The sequence below is a fragment of the Pyrgilauda ruficollis genome, unplaced genomic scaffold (assembly GCF_017590135.1).
Source record: "Pyrgilauda ruficollis isolate IOZ18807 unplaced genomic scaffold, ASM1759013v1 scaffold21, whole genome shotgun sequence".
Taxonomy (NCBI): Eukaryota; Metazoa; Chordata; class Aves; order Passeriformes; family Passeridae; genus Pyrgilauda; species Pyrgilauda ruficollis.
In genome coordinates, this window is record NW_024520318.1 from 4,291,657 (window position 1) to 4,314,917 (window position 23,261).

The 23,261-nt window shown below is 45.4% G+C and overlaps 1 protein-coding gene across 1 annotated transcript in view; it reads right to left on the reverse strand.

The window, feature by feature from the left end:
* Positions 1-23,261, reverse strand: part of PLD1 (phospholipase D1) — a 61,991-nt gene that overhangs the window by 20,188 nt on the left and 18,542 nt on the right. Inside the window, exons 5-18 of the mRNA XM_041467803.1 lie at positions 22,548-22,656; positions 21,067-21,132; positions 15,416-15,474; positions 14,830-14,922; positions 12,252-12,404; positions 11,401-11,550; positions 10,525-10,608; positions 8,780-8,861; positions 6,686-6,796; positions 5,241-5,450; positions 3,574-3,790; positions 2,541-2,654; positions 426-554; positions 15-133 (exon numbers count right to left, since the gene is read on the reverse strand). Coding sequence (XP_041323737.1) covers positions 15-133; positions 426-554; positions 2,541-2,654; positions 3,574-3,790; positions 5,241-5,450; positions 6,686-6,796; positions 8,780-8,861; positions 10,525-10,608; positions 11,401-11,550; positions 12,252-12,404; positions 14,830-14,922; positions 15,416-15,474; positions 21,067-21,132; positions 22,548-22,656 — 1,696 coding nt within the window. The remainder of the gene's footprint in view (positions 1-14; positions 134-425; positions 555-2,540; positions 2,655-3,573; positions 3,791-5,240; positions 5,451-6,685; positions 6,797-8,779; positions 8,862-10,524; positions 10,609-11,400; positions 11,551-12,251; positions 12,405-14,829; positions 14,923-15,415; positions 15,475-21,066; positions 21,133-22,547; positions 22,657-23,261) is intronic.

Below are 23,261 nucleotides of genomic sequence, written 5' to 3' on the forward strand. Positions count from 1 at the left end.
AGACCCACACCCACCTTGGTGAAGTTCCAGCGCTGGATGAAGTGCCGGGCGACGTCGCGCGCGGCTCTGCCGTGCACCACGGAGGAGATGTCGTGCCAGGGCATCCTGGGCGTGGTGTATCTGTCAATGAAGTCTGTGGGACAGGGAACACGGCTGAACTTCCTCAGACAAAGGACATGAGTGTGGAAAAGCACAGCATCCCCCTCCTCAGACTGAGGTTTCTGGCACCAAGCATCCCCAAGGCAGATGATTTGGACTGCAACGGCATCATTGGCCCTAAAACCCCTCAAAGGGAGTTTTGCTGCTTTTTCCTAGCAACCAAACCAAACCAGCCTTGTTACCTCTGGCTTGGAGGCAGGAAAAATAAGATCTGAGACCAAAAAGGTACAGAAGAAAGTCTGGGGAATGCAAAGACTCCCACTCACCAGCAAAAGGCTTGTCGAGTTGAACCCAGTCTTTAAAAACAAAGTTGCAATAGTCTTTTCCGTGCCAGAACCTGGTTTCCCCAAGCAGCTCTCCAACACCTGTCTTCAGGCTACGGATGGATCCTTTATCTGTCCAGGCAAACAAAACAAAAACATTCTCCAAAGTCATGGCCATCCATTGCACACAGCAGTGAGAGACTCACAGCCATGGAACAGCACTGCTGGGACCTGCCTGTCCCAAGCAGCAGAAGCTGCTTTCTCCCTAGTCCTCCTGTTACTTTCAGGGATATATGTCAATATTTTTTCTTCCCTATTTTAGTAATTCTTGTACAATCAGAAGAGGTTATAAATAGGAGTCTGTTACGGAAACGAAAAGCAGATGCTGAATTTTATCTTGGACTACATCACCCTATAACCATTTGCCTTTCCCCAGTTCAATTACACCTAAATATTCCCATATGGCAGACCATGTATATCATCTACTTTATATATTTTATATTAATAGTGAACTAATTCCATCTTCTCTGCTAGAGAGTTTATTATTTTGCCTCTCTAGCAGGGTGTATCTCCTCTAATAGAAGTAGTATTTATTATCTACAATGAGATGTTCATGCTCCCTCATGAAGTATTGTGGGTTTTCTTAGCATCATTTTGTTTTTTCCAAATAGCAGTGTCATTTTGGATACAATTTTACATGTTGAACAAATGGATCCTGAATTCCAAATTTGTTTTGATTAAAAATGGTCTGACATACCATATGCAGGGATATTCCCTCCTAACAGGATCCCTTTTCCAGAGCACATATTCTGGTGCAGTGAACTTTTTCCAGGCTCTTAAAAAATCCAAAAATGTTGGCCTAGACCATAAACAGTTACCTGGTGTTACTTCCTGACTGTGAGAACAGCCTTCATCTGTGACACCAAATATTAAAGCAGTAATTATACAGCAATGCCACGAGCAGAAACCTCCTCCTAACCCAACCACGCCACCAGGTAACCACAAAACCCCTCAGCACACAGAAAAACCAACTTTCAACAGCCAACAAAACACACACTGGCAGCAGCACAAGACCAGGGGACACAGAGCAAGCCCTGCCAGCGCCGCTGTGATCCCGCCAAGCCGAGCTGAGCCAAGCCATGCCAGAAATGCCATGCAGCAGGTCTGCACAACAGCTGCCTTGGGAAGCTCCAGCCTCTAGTGAGAGTCCAGGTGGAGCAGGGGAATCACTGACTCCACAAGCCTGGGTGGGAATGGAAATGTGTGGGATGCAGGCCAACACACGCTCCGATGACTGCACAGTGACTCATGAGTGAGCATGAATGGCCACAGGGGAGACTACACATTGTCTCCACAAAGACATGGAAATGCTTTGTTGCCTGCCACTACTTTGTAACCAATATTCTCTAATTGGCAATTAATGCCTTAGAGGAAGATGTTTGCAAGAGGATGATGCTGAAGAACTACTCCTCACTCCGTTGCTGAACCCAAAGGCATCTTGGAAAGGTACCACACTGGGACAGGCCCTTCCAATACCAGTCCAGAGATGGGAACAGCTCAGTGCTCACAACTCCCCAGCTCCTGTCTCAACTGAGTGTGCTTTCCTTGGTTTTAATTAGGGGCAAAAGAGGGGGCCCAAGTCTTTGTCCAAACATAGGACTGGCAGCAGTCACTCTGCTGCTTCCTCTCTCTGTTTGCATGTCTTCCTGCATCAGGCTTACTTTAAAAATATCCAATACAGAACTTCCCAGTTCCAGTAACAGCTCTTTCCTTTACAGGATGAAAGCTGCTGAAATCATCACATACCAGAATCAGAACTATTTCTGCAAATGTTCCCTGCTGTCTTTATTGCAAATTTTTTGTTTGCTCATTTGTTTGATTTTGGTTTGTTGTTGCTGTTGTTTTGGGGTTTTTAATTCTTATTTATTTATGCTGCAGTATTTGTAGTTTCTGGAGAAGACTCTTCTGCCAGGTTGCCCATAGAGAAGGAATAAGGATGCTGGGAGAACAACAAGCAGCAAAGGCTGATCCTGGCACCCAACCTCACTCTTGTTATAATGCAAAAACATCAGCAGCTAAAGCCTGAAGGGGTCCACAGCTCTGCCTTCCTCCACTTACCCTCCCGAGGCTCAGCGAGCCCCTGTTTGGATTCACTGTGGTGATGGAACATTTTCAGATGGGGCCTTAAACTCTGGATTATATTCGGCTGGCTCCTAGTGGGGGTAGAGTAACCTGCAGAAAGTCAAGATGCTCTATTCATGGCACAAACACACATCCACCTCTGCCACCCTTGTGCCTGCTCCTGTCTGAAGACACCTGGCAGACAGGAACTCAAACCAGACGTCAGTTTGCTGAAACTGCAAGTGGCTGCCAGGCAAAGGACCTAATTCAGGACCCAGCTGGTTTTAACCCAAACAGATGTAATGAAGTACCAAGCCGTGGCTGTGTCCTGAGCTGACTGCAACCAAGACCCCCAAAAGGAGCCAGAGGCAAGAGAAAGATCAGCAGGGAGGGATGGAAATTCCAGTAAGTTCCCCCATCCTCAGAAGCTGAGGACTTTCAGGAAGGATTTCATTCTGGAACAATTGCCAAGCTGATCCTTGTAATTTTAGCACTGAAGTTATCTTTAATGTCGGGAATTAAAAGCTGCATTTAAACATTCAACTGTTGAACAGACTTTCCTCTCCAGTAAGTGGGTAAATTTGGAATATCTCTATTTAAGTGAACTTATTTAAAACCTAGCTTTTAACAGTAGTCTATGAGAGGGGATAATCCCATTCAGAAATTATTTGCTTGTTATAATAAATCCAAGTTGAAAAATGAAAGATTCAATTCTCTCTTGCAGGAAAAAACACTTTCCAACAATACAAACATTAAGAATCACATACACTGTATCACATGATCTGATGGCTCATGAAAATTGCTAATTAGCTAAATAAAAAATCTACATAAAACCTTTATTCTCTATTTTGCAGTGACACAAATTTACATGTTGACTACACACAGCTATTATTCTGATAGTTAGGTAACTTGTCAACTTTCCTTCCATACAAAGGACACATTGCCCTAGAAATCATGTGAATGTGCACATACACCCACCCCCCACCTCCACACATCCTTTATACACATTATTTAGCTGAACATCACTTACTTGACTCACTGTCGATGCTGCTGACGCTGTCAGCGTGGTGCACGCCGTGCTTGTGCAGGTGCTTGTAAATGCTGAACCTTGAAAACTTTTTGGGTTTTCCTACTCCTTTCATCTTTGATGTGTCTGGGGCATCATCAGCATTTCTCTCAAACAAGTGGCTCTCTGGGGCCAGACCTTGAGGCTGCAGTGGGACACGTTCAGTCGATTCTGCCGCAGCCTTAAAAGACACAAGACATGGCTGCAGGTATGAAGAGGTTCCCCTTTAACTACAGATTCTCATGCAGATCAGTGCTCAGAAACAACCACGAGCCAAATTTTGCTCTGTGACAGACACACTTTAGCAGGAACTAGGCATGCTTTCTGGGAGAGTCTGTACTGAGGAGGCACACACCAGGAAAGCCTAGTAATATTAGCAGCATTTGGATCCATACATTTACTCTGGATAATTATTCCTCTTGAAATTCTCATCAACCTAGACCTCTCAAATTTTTAGAGACGTGGTTGCATAGAGACCCAGGTTAGCAAAAGCTCAGCAAACGAGGCAGCTGCTGAAGGTACAAACAACTAACATTTCAGAGCACTCTGCAAGTGCTTACTCTGCATTTCTAAGTTTTGTTAAGAAAAGAGAGGTTGCTCAGAGAAATTGTGGATGGCCCATCCCTGGAAGTGTTCAAGGCCAGACTGGACAGGACATGGGACAACCTGGTCTAGTGGAAGGTGTCCCTGCCCATGATGGAGGTAGGAACAATATGATCTTTAAGGTCCCTTCCAATCCAAACCATTCTAAGATTCTATGATTTTAAGAACACAGACTTCAAATTTTGACTGCTGTTTCAATCTCCAGTGGGAACCCAGCTCTCTTATTTCTGTGCCCTAGCAAGGGCTTGTCAGCACCTAGACCTAAAGAGTAATTTCATTCTTAGAGCCTTCCTCTCATCACTCATTTGTCATTAAAGCTCCAAAACCCAAACCTATGCTCAGAAGAGGACACAGCCCATTCCCCCCTCCTCAGACCTGCTGTGACTGACTGTGGTCACCAGCTGGATCCTGGTCACTTATGTGCAGGCCCAGAAACCTACTGAGAAGAAGGCAATGACAATAACCTGGAGAGATGCACCATTGGCTCCAGGCATTCCCCATAGGATAGGGCGAGGAAAGAGGTTTCTCCCATGGTGCTCTGCAGCACTATGTTAATTTGTCCCAGTTCTGTCCTTCCCATTGGCCTTCCCTACCCCTTTTACCTTTATATGTTAACCTTTAGTAAGTTCTCCCTTCCCTGTTTTGGCACTGATTTGTGTAACCCCACCCATCCACCCTGGCATTCCCTATTGGTCTCTTCCCTGTGTCCCGCTCCTGAGCCCTCAGACCATTGGATCCCTGATGCTCTTCTCCAGCCCCTTTTCCTGGACCCTCCTTTGTCTTTGCCTATTTATACCCTGTACCCTCCCTCCTTTGTCTCTGCCTATTTATACCCTGGACCCTTCTTTGTCTTTGTCCCCTGGACTCATTCAGCGTTGCCCTACATTAAAGCACATTGAACTCCATGCCTGGAACTCCATGCATTGAACTTCACTGCCGAGCTGCTGCATGAGTATCTGTGTGCTGGTGCTCTTGTGGCTCCTACCCACTGGGGAAGGCTGCATCCACCACCACCAGCCCACACTTACAGCCAGGTTGGCGGTGGACACCGACTTGACGGCGGCGGCGGCGCGCTTGACGCTGCCCACGTCGGTCAGGCGGTGCTCGTCGTCGTCCCAGCGCCCGTACGCCAGGTCGATGCCGCCCACGAATGCCACGGACTGGTCCACGATCACCAGCTTCTCGTGGTGGGCCCACAGGTACACGGAGGAGGACACGTGGTCTGGGTGCCTCATCACCTGTGAGGAAAGCAGCACTTGAGCTCAGCATCGTTATCGAATTTAAATCCTTCCAGGCAGAGAGCTGGTCAGCCTTTTTGGGCTGTTTGGGGCAATGGGGAAATGCTGGAGTTTTTACTGGATGCATCCACTGCTTAATCACTGAAGCTACTCAATTTCCCCATAGCTGGTGTCAGCCATATGGCAGGCAGGCGTTTCCCCAGGATGCAGGAATCCCAGGCAGCAATGATTACTGATGCTGGGATAGGTCACCCTTACAACAGCTTTATAGGAGGACCATAGTCAAAGAAAGTGCTTCAGTTGAGCTGTAATAGCTGAGCTTTCAAACACAGAGCCTGCTCTGAAAGAAAACAACATATTGGTGATCTGAGTCACTTCTTTGGTTGTTGCCACCACACAACTGAAATGAGAAGTCGGGTGTTTTTTTTCTCCCCACTAAAAATCAAGTTGTTTGGCATTTCTTTAGGAATTTTTTTTTACAATTGTCTATGGAACCTTAATATCCATATCTAAGCTCAGAGTTTTATTTATGATGTTAGAGCCACTAGACCAGTCTCCTGGAGAAAAAGCTGCCAAGTTTCACCCGGCTGCTCCCAAAACCTCTGACACCTCTCATGTGTATCGTCCAGTTTTGCTACAAAGATGATGAACAGATGCTTCCCTTTGCTGTGACAACTGATCAAGTGAAAATAAATCAATTATTCTAGCATAACAAGTATCTTACTGCTCATTAAGGTGTATGTATCTCTAAGGGACTGGATCTAGCCTCATCTACTGGTTTGTCTGCCACAACTGATTTTCTGCTTGTTGCCAGAAGAGCAGTGTAACAGCACAGGACAGGGCAATGCTGTTCTTCTGCGGTGGGAACATTAACACCCAGTGTTGACTCTCATCATTCACATTTGAGCAGAAATGCTGAAATAAGACAACACTCTCAATTTGTAATTTTCCATTTAATGTAACCCCATTAACCTGTCACACGAAATACACTTCTTGTGAATTAAGGCAAATAGTTGCTTTGGCAAATCTAAACTAAGCAATTTTATGTTCCATTAGGACCTAAAGAAAAGAAGTTGCCAGATGTGGCATCAGCATATGAGTGTACCTTGTCAGACACACACTGCAATGGTGGAAAAATCCTGAACCTGCAGTTCCCACCTAAATACACCAGGGTCAGCACCAGCCATCAAGAACAACTGAATGCAAACACGCTCCACACAGCCCTGTGCAATTACCTTGATGTTTGGATGCAGGTGCATGAGCGTCCGCTTGCTGTATTCACTGTTGATCCCCAGGGCAAGCTCCACCTCTTTGTACAGCATAACAAAAATTCTCACTCCTTGTTGCTGTCAGAAATAAAAAAGAACACATGGAATACAGGCACATCAACAGACAGTGTCTGTTTCCAAAGGGAGGAAAAGCTAAGAGGCAGTAAATGTGTTGCGTCTGCTGATGGAAATGCTGACTGAGGTTACTTGTTCTTGGTTATGCTCTTCCAGATCCTCCATGGGGACCCCACAGCCAGGTAGGACCTGCCTGCTTGGGAAAGCTCTCCAGCTTTCTGAGAAGGGCTCAGTACCTGGGTTTGTGTGGGAATTGTTTTGTCTGAGCTATACCAAGACCCATCCATAGTTCATTCCTACAGCAGCTCCTTTTGCACACCCTTTGAGGTAGATTTTACAAGCATGACTCACTCCAATCATGTTCATCCACTAAAGTTCAGTGTTCTGCGGCTTCGTGTTGCCCTGAGGGTTGCCCACAGTTAAATGTCCCTGCAGGATGACATGACCAGTGAGGTTACACAGACATCCCCCTCGTGAAGGGGTTGTCACCAACTCAACACCAGTAAAGAGGTTCTTTCTGCTGGTAGAGCTGAACAAGCTCCTGGGATACAGTGAGCAATGCTAAAAACATGGTGCTTTTTGTGACCAGCATTGTATCCATGGCAGGGTTTCTAAAAACTTTTGTTAAAGCACTTTCAAATGTGCCAAGTGCCTCCCAAACCTTGGCAAATACTGGTCACATACTGGGACACCTCCACTTCCCATAAATTAGCATGGATTAAAAGCATGCACTAGAGTTTGCCAGCTTAAACTTGGAACCTTAGCTTTCCACAGCCTTTTGAATTTCTATTCCCATAAAGCTGCTACTAAGAGCTAAGGCAGTCTCCAAATTGTGGATGATATTCTGCTCTCCACAGCACCCAGGGGAGTCCAAGGCAATGCTGCACACACAGCAAGGACAGCCTCAGCCCTACACCATGACATCAGCTTGCTGACTGCCCTGTTGAGTCAAAGGAACACCACAAGCGACAGAGCAAGCATTTCCAGAGACTGACCTCACTCACCTTACCACAATGTTTTTATGGTCATAAGAAAATCCATGTCAATGTGACAAAAAGAAGCCAAATTGCTCCTTTGAGTGAGTGATGCCTTGTGGCCAGTTTATTTTTGCCAGAAAATAAGAGTAATTCCAAATCAACAACAGACAGACACAAAGTTCTCTTTTTTTAATTTAGGTATGTGGAGGGGTGAGGACTGTGATGACAACTGGCTTGAAAGGGGAAAGAGTCAAAGATTATTTCAGCATGTCACAGACTCACAGAATGGTTAGGGTTGGAAGGGAACTTCAAGATCATCTTGTTCCACCCCAAGCCATGAGCAGGGACACTTTCCACTAGACCAGGTTGCTCAGAGTACCATTCAACCTAGCCTTGAACAATTCCAGGGATGGGGCAGCCACAATTTCCCAGGCAACCTGTTCCAGGGCCTCACCACCCTCACAGGGAAGAATTTCTTCCTAACAGCTAACCTAAACCTGTTCCCTTTTAGTTTAAAGTCTGTGTCCATGGAATGCAAAGAATTCTGCCCTTCTACTACAGCAAGAGTCCAAGAGGTTTCCCTTGGAACGGGAACAAACCTTGTGACTCACTGCTGATATGGGCAAGCTCTTTTTAGCACCGGTGTTATCACAGGGTGTGTGAACAGCTGGAGCACAGCCCACTGATAAACACACCACAGAGTGCTCAGCCTTCCCTGTACCTCTAAATTGCATAAATCGCATGGAGAGCAGAGAGAGCAGCAGGTCTTTGACCCTACCAGGAACTGGGACTCAAACCTGGTGCAATCAGAGAGGATCTAACCTTCTGCCTCTGAGCTCTTCCAAACCCAAACGAGGGGAACAAATCAAAACACGTGGTTTTCTAATGCCATCTGATGTGAGGCTTTAACTCTCCTATCTACCAAAATGAATGGTGGATGTGCTGCAGCCCCAGTATGACCCCTGGCTGGCTGGGTGCAGGTTGAAGGGTGCAGCTGGAGCTCACTTACTGCTTTCCTCTTGAGGATGCAGTCCAGCCGCCAGCGATTCCCTTCCACCACCGGTCGCTTCATGAAGATTTCTGGGCTCAGCCTAAGAAAATAAAGGTGTATAAAAACCACAGCAAATGTAGCCTGCAAACAAAGCACTGGCCTAAATAACCAACTTGGGAAGCAAAGGAATTGAAATTTAAATAAAGTGGATGTGAAAGCTCATGTCCCAGAGTGATGCATTCTCCAATATCCTGCTCTTTGTTCTTTAATAACTGAGCATTACAGAGGGCAGGGGACATGCCCAGCACATTCATCTTCATATTCAATAACCCACGAGACCAGGTTGAACAGTGATGTATAAATAGGGAAATTTGGACTCTATCTGTGAAAGAAAGATGCAACAAAAGAAAACCCTGAGGATTTTCTGAAAGAAATATGCAGACACAAAAAGTAAATAAGAGTGGGATTTCAGTTCTCCTGGCACCTGAGCTATCTCAACAGAACAGATTTGTGCTGAATTTTCCTTGCTGCCTAAAGAAAAAGCAATAGAATCTCTCAACAGGACATGTTATTGCTTTAAGGATTACAAGAAATAGTTAAGCAATCTCATCTAACTCCTGCACAGCAAGGGGACAGAATTTCATTCCTTTACTTTTGTACCAAGCATAGCAACTTGAGCTTGGATAAAGCATATTACTACATCCTATTTTTATCTTATCCATCGAGTTTTAGGTAAGTTTTGGAATTCCATGATACTTTAACAATTGTCTGAATAAAACACTAAGAGACAATGAGTCTGAAAAAAACCTGCCACCTGATGCTGCACAGGTGGAATCCACGAGCATTAGGCTTAACTGTGGTCATGGCAGAAAACAGATTTACCCCACCAAATGCTAACATGGTATGTAGTTTTCTCATAATTTCCTCCTAGAAACTAATTCTCCCAGTTCCCAGAGGCAGCAGATAAGCAGTCCGAGTTTCATTTCACAGGCAAAGAAAGGAGCACAGAGATGTGCCCAAGGTGACCAGGAAATCTGAGTCATATCTTGGAAGCCTCCCATGCCCACGGTCCAGGCTGCCTCAGGCAGATTAACCTCCAGAAAGGCAAGACACGGGCAGCCACAACCAGCACCCAGCCAGGAGACTCTGCCCAGCCTGTGAGAGCACCCTTTTCCTGACACAAACAGGAACCACAGCACTGCATAAACACATAAACTAGGCAACAAGTGGGCAGAGGCACGTCCTTTGGCAGACACACAGCTCAGAAAAGGTGACAAACCTCCCCTGCTCCCTTATCTGGCCCATTTAAGAGCAGACCAAAAGGACACACCACAAGATGCCCTCACACTTGGCATGAGGCTTCCCAAGGCAGTGAGGAGGAGCTGAAAGGGGATCCCATACCACTGTTGAGCATCCTTTTCCCCTGATACACTGAAAGACACCCATGCCTCTCAGCCATGCAGCTGTTTACACTCCTGAGGAGCCCCTCAAGCCACCACATGTGCAGTTCAGGTGGTGCCTCCGTGTGATTTCAGGCATTTCCGTGGAGGGAGACAACCAAGCTGTTGATCTGAAGCGTGTGCTTTTGCTGCCAGCCCTCCTGAAAAGGCCTTTGAATACAACACAAGGAGAGGTTTGGGTGTGCTGCCAAACCATCTGGCTGCAGGGCTAGCTGCCATACTGTAGGGCTCCGAACAGTGCCGCATTGTCGGGAGTGTCCCCGGAGAGACAGCTGGGCAACACCCAAACATGTCAGTACTCACCACCAATCTGTGATGAAAATTTCTTCCTTAGCAGCTTCCATGGCATTTGCGACGTCTTCAAAGTACCACTTGGCATTGACATACCTGCAAAAGCAAACAGAGTGCAGAGTTATGCTCCCTCCCCTTCATTAAACAAAGTACACAGCTGAAGAACGATGGGGTTCTGTGTTAATGACATTTACGTTCTCCTCTCAAAAGCAAACACAATCCTAATTTCCAGAATCAGGACAATATGCAGGGAGAATTCTATGCTGCTATCAGTAGCTTGATGAAACAGCACAATAAGGGAATATTAAGTGCCTCTTGGCACTTCTGCCAACATCACACAATATTCCTGGGTGCTGCTTGACATGCAAGCCAGATTTGTCTCTCAGGAAAGGATGATGGAATGGTGTTTCCTTTGATTGATGGAAAGTACTCAGGCAGAGGTTGTTGCAAAGCAGACAATGCAGGGAAAGCACTGGTCTGCTTCCAGCTAGAACCCAGTTTTTGAGGCACTTCTGGGAATGGATTAGTGCAGTCAGGTTACACTGGGGACAGAATGATTTCTCAGGGGCTGCTGTGTGCATAAAGCCCAGCCCACCCTCCCAACTATACCCAGATTTGCATTTGTTGATTCCCTCTTCTTCTCTTTATCCTTACAATGACAAATACCCAGCACCTTTGAATTTAAATGTTACTTGACTTGCAAAACACAATGAGCTGCGACGCTGAGAGCTCCTGCCACCAGCACTGCTACTCTGTCCCTGGTGAAGAAAGCCTCATTTTTTTTTTTTTTCTTGCAACTTCTTTATTATCACCAGTCCCCAGAGCTACCAAAAGCTACCAGCTCTGTTGATCAGAGGAGCTGAGGGCAGGCAGGTAGCAGGTGCTCACCACTTGGCCAGGGTGTTCTCCTGCACGGCCGCGTAGGAGCCGAAGCGATGCTCCGTCAGAAAGTCCTTGCCGTGTTTCCGGATGAACTCGTCTATGCCCTGCCTCCACCACTGGGCATGTCTGTAGCTGTTACACTTCAGAATCAGTGACCTGTAAGAACACACGAAGCACAAGGCAGGAGGCTGAAGCCATTTCCATTTAATTGGGCTGCTCCTCGCTGCCTGTCCATGTTGGTAAATGCATCTGTACCAGTCATATTTTATTTACGCAAAAAGTAGGGACGTGGCTGCTTTGTTTGCAAAAGAATGCACAGCACTGAGCTGCTCTGAGTGACTAACAGTATTGCACTGCCAAGCATAAAAAACCCACCCATGTTTAAATTATTAGCACCAGCTTAACTTGAAGTTGGAGCCAGCCAATGTTGTATTTTTTAAGAGATGAATTTATACTGTACACGAACATAAAAACATTAAATATCTCTTTATCCCCCACTAGCATGTCTTTTGAGCAATACTCCATTGGGATGCAGAAAAAAAACATCCCTGATTGCAGCTTAAAGAGAACAGAGTGCCTAAAAAATTACCTAAGCAGTTGCTGCCAAACCAGACTGTGCAACTCAGCATGCACCGTGCCCCCAGGCCCCAGCAATAACCAGAGGGATGGACACACAGAAGCTCCAAATGCCTCATTAAGGCATGGGAAATAATCAGCATTAGGGCCAAACCCTCAGCAGGTCTGAGCACACCAGCAGCAGCCACCCAGGCTTGTTAACCACTCCTGCAGAGCAGCATCGATTTCTCCTTAAAGAGCAAAAGCAAACTAAAAGGGGATAAAAAAAGTTGTTTTCTTACCTGGAAAGATTGTCAATCTGCAACCCATATTTAGTTTCTGTTTCTTTCTGGCCTATCTTGATGTTGAATTCCTTATCAACCAGCAGGACAAAGGAAATGGCCCCTGAATCAGGCTTCATGTACATCAGAAAGGAGTCCTTCACCACCAGCCACCTGTAGAGACACAGCAACCACATCACCTGGATTTCACAATCATGCAAGGCCTTAAAACATCAGCCACAAAAAGAGCTAATAAAATGGAAAAGTGCTTCTTCAAAACACGTGCAAGTCATTTATCTGGGAAATCCACTAAATGGTAAAAATTATTCTCAGGAGCTAGACTGGGGGTGGCTTTCTTGAGCAGAAAAGTGTCTGTTTTACAAACTTGGGTAATGAGTTTTAATTCAATATAGGACTTTTAGAGTTAAGTAAATAACTCCTTTTTACAGGAGTCTTTAAAAAATACAGGTTCCCTTGTTAAACAAAACCCACAAGAACCTCCCTGGTCATAAACCTCTGAGCATGAGGCAAGGTGCAACAAGCATTTCTCTACCCCTGATTTTTATTCAGCTTGTATGCTATATGGGAGTTATTTGACATTTCTTACATTAATTGTGATGCTAGGATCACTTTCACTCCTATCAAAATATATGAACAAGGCATTTTGGAAAGCTTTTATTGCCAAGCAACAGGCACCCTGTCAGAAACACATGAGGAGGGATGACCGGCAGGTTTTACATAAATACTGTAGCCTGAAGGCAACTCTGGGAAAAAACACATTTTTTACTGTGAATGGCATTTCTAATTTTTTCTCCCCCTGCAGCGTAGCTGGGGTAACCAGCCCCCTCTGTCCCACACAGGTCTCCATCACCAGACCTTCTCTTCATTCTTCTGCACACTCAGAAACACACAAAGCAGCACAAAACACTGCAAAAATCTGTTCATTCTTGTATCTTTAGTAACAGCCTCAGCTTCTCATCTACTTCCCATATTTTTTTATTAGATCCTGTAATTTTTTTTCTTGCTTTCAGGGCCCTGAAACAGTTACCTGGAATCACCCCTCATGTGGTGACAAAATACCTCCCCTCTCCATTTGGCCCATAATTTCACTCTTAAACATCCCACAAGGTGTATTTCCAAGTACTCTCCCTTCTGTTTTTCCCAGGCAGTTCTACATGCCTGAGGAGTCCTGCCTGTGCCCACTCACAGCTTCACCCCACTATCCTCCTCCATGTCCTAAAATCCTTCCTTTAAATAACCCTCTCTGGGAAATATTACTGTTATTTGCTTATTTATTGATGGATAAACTATCAGTCCAGTGGGCCAAGATGGGAACTTACTGTCTCACTTGTGATATTCTATTCACAATCCCACTCAAACACTTCTCCTACCCCTTTTCTAGGCTCTAAAGAAATATGGAGATCCATCAGAGCTGGGTGTGCTACTGTCCCCACTACAGCTTGAGCTCTGGACAACACAAGAAAGGGTTAACTGAGGAATATCAAGAAGAAAAGGCATTTTTTCATAAAAAAGAATTGGTGACGATTTAACGATTTGACCTGAAGGAAGGTCACACCTTTGTCTCCTCGTGCCCTCATTACAGAGATGTTCTGTAAACCTAAACTAGGAAATGTTGGAAAGACTGTGCAGAAACAGGACCTTTTCTTCATAAGAATGCAGAGAAGTTTTGTTGGAAAACAGAACAAATAAAGATAAAACTAATGACAGCCCATGGGTGACGCTAAAATCCAAAGGTGCATAATGCCCGGGGTAAGTTCCATTGACTAAGAAATTGTTGCTGTAAGGCAGATATGGGCTATTTGAATTTTCAGATGGAGAGATTTGCCTGGGAAGGGCATGCTCCAGGAAATACACCCTGCATTTTTTGGAGGCTGGCTGGTAACACAGGTACTCCCCCACAGCACTCATCTCCCTGTGCTGCAGTCCTAGGCAACACAGAGATCTAACACAGAGGGTAAAGGGATGGAAACAGCAAATTATGTCTGTCTGCAGCAGGAAGGGACATGGGAACAGGAGAAAACATTGGGATTTAATACCTGCATTAATCAGCAAGAGGCAATGTATTTAATGCCAAGGTTAATTGCACCAAACAGCTCCTTAGCGCTGTAGGTCACATCTGATTTGATCCTGACCTGAAGCAGTCCAAAGAGTGTTTCAATTAATTGTTTTTCATTTTGTAAATTGAGGAAGGGAAGCTCAGAAGGCCAGGCTGAAATCTGCCTGGGGCAGGTCACCAGCTACATTCCCTCCCAGAGGCACAGAGCCACCTGTGCTCCTGCAGCAGGGAAAGCTGGGCACAGTCTGGGAGGTCACTGCCATTTCTGTCAGCTCCAGGAAATCCCAGAATTTCTCTGGAGTAACATGTCCCTTCTGTGAACTCCAAAGGAGAAAAAAAACCCTACCACACAGAAGGGTGAGGCAGCAAATAGCCCATGGGCCCTTCCAACCTGAAAATCTGTGTCTTTCGTAAAAATAGCAAGATTCTCTCCCACAGATTTTTTGGGAGAAAGAGACAAATGGGGATTTTTGTGTGCTCAGGGAGCACGTGGCATCCCCACCTCTGCCACCCCAGCAGTACCTTTTGGACCAGCGGTAGCACATCCTGCCTTGGCCACAGCAGTTCAGGCCAGGAATGCGGTGGCCCCCGGAGCGCTTCATGATGAACCCTTCTCTGCAAGGACAGAACAGGCTCAGGGTGAGGGATGGGGCTCACCTGCAGCTGCAGGGGGGGTTTTAAACACCCAGCCCTTTTGCCTAGGGCTGGCTCTCCAACTGTGCCCAAGCAGCCTCTGTGCTGTGCCCTGAAAGCTGGATGAAGGGCAAAAATAACCCCCCCCCCAGAAGAAAATAATGGAGTTTTAAAAAGCACAGGGTCCCATTTCACAGTACTGGAAGCAGAAAATTAAGTGCCTCAACAGGGAGGGCTGCAGGGAGGGAAGTGTGGAAAGCCCATAAGCACTGTCTTGTAAAGCAGCTCACACTCAAAAACATTTGTCCAAATTGTAGAATTTCTGTCTGAACAGTAATAATTTTTCATATCTAGATGGTAAAATATTTCCCAGTCAGTTAGTGCTGAGAAAGGAAAGCTATTAATTTTAACAGTATTTTTGTATAAAGCCATGCTCTTAGTGAATCATAACTCACAAAGACAGCTCACAACTCACATGCCCTTCGGTCCCAGGTCATGGATGAATGACAGCTGGCTTACTCCAACAAACTCCATCTGGCAAAGAAAAACAGATTCCCCCATCTTTATAACCGTGAAATCCACAAAATTTTTTGCTTTATCAAAGTGACCTGACATAAAGACCTACAGAACATCCAGAGCAGATGTTATCCACCATCACTTAAGCATCTCCAAGAAGACCAAGGAAAGTATTTTGGTTGAGTTTTCTGTTCATTTATTTTAGATGTACTTTGGAGAACACATTTCAGGACAATTAAACTCAAATACATCACAGGGACTCCCTGGTATTCTCCCTCCTGGATTTTTGGCTGAAAAAGGACTCAAGTTTGACACTGTTCAGGAGTCTCTGTGATCTTGGCTGGCTACCTGAATCCTCTCCTCCCTCCAGGGACCCTCAAAGAAAGACTGCAAAGGAAATGAGGACACATGCCCAGAGCAGGGAGCACAGTTTAGGTCCCCTACCCCATGGAGACACCACAGGAGGGTTCAGCCCCACAACCCATGAGCATCCTCCAAAGCCACTGCAGCACGTCAGTGCTGGACACACATCACTGCCCACCTGGTTCCAGGAACCAAAAACCCACAGGAAAACCACAGTGGGGCAGGAGGAGAGCAAGTTCAAATCCCAGAGTCCAGGATCCTGCCTCCTCATGGCTCCTCCTGCTTCAGCAGGGATTGCAGGGAACATCACAGTGAGCAAAGCCAGTGAGAAAGCTCAGCACGATTACATTCACCTCTAAAAATAGAACACTGGGCAATTTCGACCCAGCAGGCTTTTCTTGGCACAGCAGGACATTCCTGGCAGTGTGCTGGTTATTAGCCCTGGGCCCCTTTAGCAGGAGAAACATTCTCCCAGGGTGTCCTGTGCAGGACAGGGCTGGGGCAGGCACAGCCCTGTGAAGGAGTCACCTGGCACAGCAGAACCCTGTCTGCACCCAGGCACTTCTGATTTATTGCCACAGCAAGTCATCCAAGTGCAGAAAGGTGTTCAGGGCAGGTGTCACTGTCCCTTTGGCCAGGCAGCAAGCCAGAGGGAACCTCTAACAGCACATTTTGGCAATGAACCCTGCTGGGACTGCAGTCCAGGGCTCAGCCTATGCTCCTGATTGGAGTGGGGATAGGAGGCAGCCTTGGTACCAGCTTCAGGATATGTCCACCCATACCCACAGCAACTCCAAGAAAAGGCTTTCTCTTCTCAAGGAAAGGGCCACTGTCATCTCTCTTTGGCAAACCAGCCTCAGGGCCCGCATCAGCAAAATCCAGCTTTGCACAGGAATTACATGGGTGACCCCCTAAGTCTCAAAGACATTTTCAGACACCAAGTATAACAAAAAGTATCAGTAAATTTGGGGTCAAAGTCTGTGTTGCCATTACAATCAGGTTAGCACAGATTCCCTTCCCAATACCATCATTTTTTCCCAGAAAGCAGCAGTAGAACTGAAGATCCTTCCATCTCCTCGTGCTCAGCTGCTCCTGGGATCTTCCCAAACTTCTCCTATCAGCCAAGGCCATGAAGAAAAACAAAATACACTACTGCTTTCCTCTGAGTATCTCAAGGACATAAAACAACCTCTACCCAGCTGAGGCAATTTTAATGCTTTGATTTTAGGGTGATTTCAGCCTGTTTTCAGAAAGTGGTTAGAACAAGTCATTCCATGCTATTTTACCAACCATCTTGCTCTCTCTGTTCTCCCTAAGTGTTCTGGAAGAGCACCAGGTGTGACCAACAAATGTTTCAGCTGTTTCTGCAGCAACACTCAGAGCAGGGTGGGAAGTGTTTGAAAAAATCCAGTGTATCCTACAAGCCCTTATCAGAGGTCCCAAGCAAATTCTCAGGCCAGTTCTTTGTCTGGGTCCCATTTTAAATTCTTCATGGCATTTCCTATCAGACAAATCAGAAACCCAGACATCTCTCTCACAGTGGGCACACACACAAAAAAAGCACAGAAATGTCAAACCCTTTGAAAATGCTGTCTGGAACCAGAAAGCTGGCAGGAACTTGAGGAGCACTGCATGCAGAGAAATAATGGTCCTCAAAGAAGCAAAAAGAGAAGCCAAGAGGAAAAATTACTTTCAGAAACAGAACTACCACTACATAAAAGAGAAAGAAAGATTGTCTGGCAGCACAGCAGCCTCCTCTTCAGCCAAGCAGTCTCTGGAACAGCAGTGACAGGAGCCCATCCAACACACTGATCAAGTGTTGGTTTGTAAAAAAAAATAAAATTAATTAAATAAATTCCTGCAGTTAGAAGGAAAATTCCCCAGTGCAGTGCAAAACATCTGATGGAATGATTTATTGTTCCAATTAGCTATTTTTACTGTCACAGTGTCTCATCTGAGGTGCTCATCATTCACAGAGAGGCTGGGAGAGGCAGGCAGGGCAGGCAGGAGCTTTCATCTCCGTCAAATCAGAATTCCTGCGCTGCCCAGCTGCCTCCCTGGGATCTGGCATCCCACTCTGGTTTCAGAGAGACCCGCAGCAGGATGGCTTTGGCATGAGATATGGGCCAGGAGAATGCAGCTTCAGTGACGTTGTTGTGGCAGACAGGAGTGATGGGCTGCAGGAGGGCAGGCTATGGAAGGTGGAGAGCCAGCTGCAAGGTGTTCAAACCATCCTGTCCTGCCAGCAATGTGGAGCATGCATGATTTGTGTAAGTAAGAATTTCACAGAGTATCTGCATTTCAGAAAGGATTCAGCCTCTCTATGCTTTATTTTTTCATTTTGACTCTTTTTCTTTATTTAGTGTGTTCAGAAATGCATCAAAAGCAGTAACACGGAAGTACACACTCTCCAGAATGATACTGTTCAGCACAATTTCTTACACAAAAAAATTTGCTTATACAAAATACACATTAAAAAAAACCCTTAATGTGCTGCATTTCAAGTGTAATAACTAGAAATATTGATGGGTTGGGTGGGGACCTCCACAAAGGTCTGCAGATCCAAGCACTGTATCAGAGGCAAACCAGGGGCCTCTCTCACTTCTCAGCTGCTCTTAATTAATATGAGTCTTTTTTTCTCTCTCTAAAGTTCATGAAAAACATTACACACATACACACACTCCAATCAAATATTACTTTTCATTTGGCTTGGGCATCTTTTAAGCATGGGAGCTTGAACAAAAATAATGCAAAGGTCAGTCCAATTAATAAAATTTTTAAACATAATCCAATTAAGCCTCAACATTTTGAGGCTATATTCCTCTAATTTCCAATTTTCAGAAAAAGAAGTGTGAACAGTTAACACACTGAGATTCCCACAACATTCATTTTAACGGTAATTGTCTTAAAGCACTTCAGCCCAAAAGTACTATAAAAAGGTTTTGGAAAGAAGAAGACATGAGATTTAATCACATAAATCAAATAATTTAAAAATATATTAAATATAAAAAGCTAGATGATGTACAACCTCTCCAATGCCATATAGTCATTGTGGACCTGATCCTTGACCCAACCAGTGACTTCAGTTCTGCAAAACCAAAGCTTGACTTGCAGGCTCGACTGTCTTAGTGCATGGCACATCCTCCAGACAGTGTGTAAAGAACTTTGCTCTCACTGGCAAATAATAAACTAACCACAAACCCAAAATAAAAAAGTAAAAAAAGCAAATACATTAAATTGTGCAGCTCAGATGTAAAAAGCATCTCAGAGATGCTACTGACCCAAGGAGGCTCTTCACAACGACCAAGGGTAATACTGCAGGCAGGTCTCAGCTTGCCTTTGCAACTCCATGCCTGATTTAACAGAGTTCCTGATTTTAAAAAAAGTCCTCAGTGCATGGATTTGATGAGAGGAACACAAAGGAGTCCAAATGTGCTCCAAGATTAAGACAGTTACAGCATTTGTCAGCATCCGGGCAAAAGACTTCTCAACCACAGGAAGAGCAAAGCCCTCATTTTGTTCTCAGGAGGACAAATACAGTTCCAGGGAAAGTGCCAGAAATGTCCACTTTAGTCTCGTCTGAGAATGCTGGGGGTGGTTTGGGTGCTGTTTTAAAGGAAGCACCTCCTTCCAGTGCTTTCTTCCAGCACTGCCTGCAGGACCCGTGCCGCCACCATGGGCGGCAAATGCTCCCTGAACACTTCTCTGTGGCCAAATGCAGTGAAAGCCAACAATAAACTGAGAATTTATGTGCAAAAGGGACATCTGGCTCCAGGGGCTGGGGACAGAAGGGCAATTCAACCCAGGAGGGAGCACCCCACAGCTGCCTGGGAAGGCAGGGCTGCCCATCTCCTCTCCCAGCCCCCACTGTGCAGCCTGTCTCAAACCACAGCCTGGCCAAAGCATCACCCACGTTCTCACAGGAGCAGAAACGTTCCAAAATATTATAAAAAGGCAACGCCTGCCTAAAAGTGACAAGATGGATCTACATTGTAAAATAACTCTCCCCCGCTCTGCATATGCTACTGATCAAAATTGCCAAGTTATCCCAATCCTGCTTCTAGAACAAAAGATGACTCTTTTCCACATGCAGCTCTTCACTGCTTTGGAATTAAGCTCCACAGCCTGTCCCCTAAAGAAGCACTCTAAGGAACGCAGCTTCCTCAGCCTCAGCCTGAAGACCTCTTGCCATCCAGAGCACAATGGCCAACCCCAATGGGCACTTTGTCCCATGGACCAAGCAGAGCTCAACACTGAGTTCTGCAATAGAGCCCACACAGTTTTTAAGTTTTTATACACAACATCCAGCTATGAGCTGCCCAACATCCCTACACAACGGAAATCCTGCAGAATAGAAGAATATCTAACAACAGCAAAAGTGGAAGAGAAGTGGCTGCTACAGAAACCCAAAGTTCAGTCTGTATTTTTGGCTTGTTTGAAAGCCAGGTGATCCCAGCTATCACTCTGTGCTCAGAAATGTCACTAGACTTGGCAGCTACTCAGTGCGTGCATCAGATTTTGCTGGTAACACAAAAGATGAAGTAACACAGTCATTATGCAGCCAAAAAAAGGGAAATAAATTACCATCCCCAAGAGATGTCACAGCTGCAGCTGACAGGTGAGGACTTCTGAAGAAACATTCGAGGATGAATTTCAAAAGAAATATTTTTGCTTAAAATAGGTCTGAAGTTGGATTTGACATCTCTCCTCATTTCAAACAGTGTTGACTTGGGGAAATAAGCCAACTACCATCTCCCTTTGGAACTGACAAAACACTCATTCACCTCTCTGGGTATCCCACACACACAAACTCAACATCACTAATGTCCAGGGAAACTGCACAGAACAGAAACCTGAGACAAATCTGCACCCAGAGCCACACATAAAGCCCAGCCTGAAGGAGCAAATACAAATATGGCTTGAATTCCAATTTTTGAAGTATTTAAAACTGTAACTTATCATCTTACAGAGAATTAAACAGAATCTCACTACATCATACATGGTTCAGCCAGCTGTCTGGACTGAACCAGCTTGAGGAGGTTATCACTGTGCTATACCAGCAACCTCTAGCCCTGAGTCATTCCTTTGGTTTTAATCATATTACATCTGTGTTGGAGAAATCAGCTAAGCCAAAATGCTCACAAAACAGCTGTAAAATGTTTCTTGCAGAAGCTGCATGTTTTCTTCCAGGGAATTCAGCATTTGTAAAATGAATATTCTTTAGACAATTAAGTAATTTCTACTTACTGTTCCATGGTAGTTCCTGTACATTGGCATTTTCAGGATATTTGTCAAGTAGTCCTCCAGCTGTTTCTACAATTAAAATGTTGAAACTTTAGATAGGATGTGGAGGTTTTTCTTGAAAATTCCTGTAATCCAACTGTCTGGCATTCAATCAAGAAATCAGATCCACTTTTCAGTCTGAGCGGATAAATAAACCCATTATTTTGAGCTCACAGGATATCATAGCTCAGCACCATAAACAGTATGGCCATAAACAGGTTGTTTAGTGTTCATAGTCCTGTGTTTGTATCTTCCACCAGCAGACCTGTTCCGTGGCAGGGTCATTTTGGAGGTCAACTTTTGTGACTGAGCTAAAGTTTCAGAACAATTTTAAATACTAAATCAGTCCCCATTGTTTCTGACCCACAGGAATCAGCTTTGTGAGAAAACAGGCTCAGAGGCACTGAGAGAGCCTGTTTAACCAAAACAAAAGGTTCACTGGGTAAGTGACACAGGGACTATGCTGTCCTGTCCCAAGGACACAGAGAGAGCAGTGGCTGGGCCTGTCCTCCCAGCCAAGAGGGGAGAAGAGAAGAAACTGTTATGGGAGAAGCAATCTCTTACCATCCTCATGGTAAAAGGGAAAAGAAAAAATTAGACTGTCTGGGCATGGGAAACTGAGCACAGTTCTACAGGACACAAAGCAAACTGAAAGGAAACATGGGCTAAAAAATAAAAAGCATCTATACAACAGTTTTCTTCCTCTTTTAAAGCCACATCTCTCTCCTCAAAGTTCCCACACATCAGAGAAGCTGTGAACAGTAGGGTTTCTGCATGGCACAGCCACAAGACACAATCCTTTAATCCTCTGGGCCTTGAAGTTCCAGTGGCACAAAGCCCAGGGAGGGAGGGAGGGAGGGAGCAGCAGAAAGAGAAGCACAGTCTGAACAAACATGGGGTTTTTAACTTGCGAGCAGAAAAGCTGCAATGAAGAGGTAGGAAGACATCCACCCTCTCCATGGAAGGGCCCATCTGTTAACATCTGATGAAGTTACACAGAACACGTGTGCCTGGGCTAAAATTACCCACTTCAGCATCAATAGCCTGGCTGTCATCTCCTCTTTCAGAGGGGGATGGCACTGAAATCTCTCAGAATTTGATGGCCACGGGGCTGCCTCCAACACGCAACTTGACTCTGAAAACTGCCTTGTCTATCTTTAAATCAGAGCAGGTGGGAGGAGGGGAACCACCACTCCCAGCATCATGGTGTTCCTCAACTGCAGAGGAAAGCTCTGCCCACATGAACCCCAGGAGCAGCATCCTCATCATTGCACAGCAGAGGATTTGGCATTAAAGCTGGACTTGTCAAAGCCAAACTTTGTCAAGCAAAATACTGTAATGATAACAAACAAGGTTTTTGATGGTGTGTGGCTTTGCAAGCAACCTGCCAGGCTTCTCTGTACCTCAGAGCATCCCTCTGGCCCCCAGAGTGAGGTGGCACTTACCCTCCTGCTGGAGAAGTGCTCCTCCCGCACCGTGCTCTCTGCGGTGTGCGGCAGACTCGGCATCTGCCTCGGCTCTCCCCTTTTGATGGATTGTCTTCTCACCGTGTGACTGCAGGGAAAAACACACCCCAACATCAAGTCTCAGAGCTGCAAGTGTCTGTATGCCTCGATACATAACCCCTCTGCTGCAATGCCTTTATTTTTTCTATCTGAGAAGCCAGCGTGCTCCAAGTGTTTTACAAACTAAAACACAACACAGCAGGATCAGTTTGATTTGTGAGGGCCAGCTTTTGGTCTCATAAGGAAAAGGAGCCTACATCTTATTTTTAGGGCATTATGTTCCTCCAGCTCTTAACCCCTCATAATTTTACTTTTCCTATCATATCCAAACATTTCTCTACATCAGAAGGCTTTCACTCACCTACACCACTTCTCTTCACACTTCTTTTCCGTTTTCTCTTATATTTCCAGCCATCCCAAGTACCAAGGCCAGCCTGACCAGGGACCCCCATACCTCCCACATCCTGCCCACACTGTCAGAAAGCCACAAAGCTCCAGCAATTTCCATTAGCATTATCATAACCCTTCCCCAAGTTCAAGGCAAATCCAGCTCAAAAGCTCATAACCCAGGAGACAACGTTTTCTGCGTCAGCAGAGAGATATTTGTATCACTTAGATTATGGCTGCTAAACACATAGATTAAGTATTTTTATT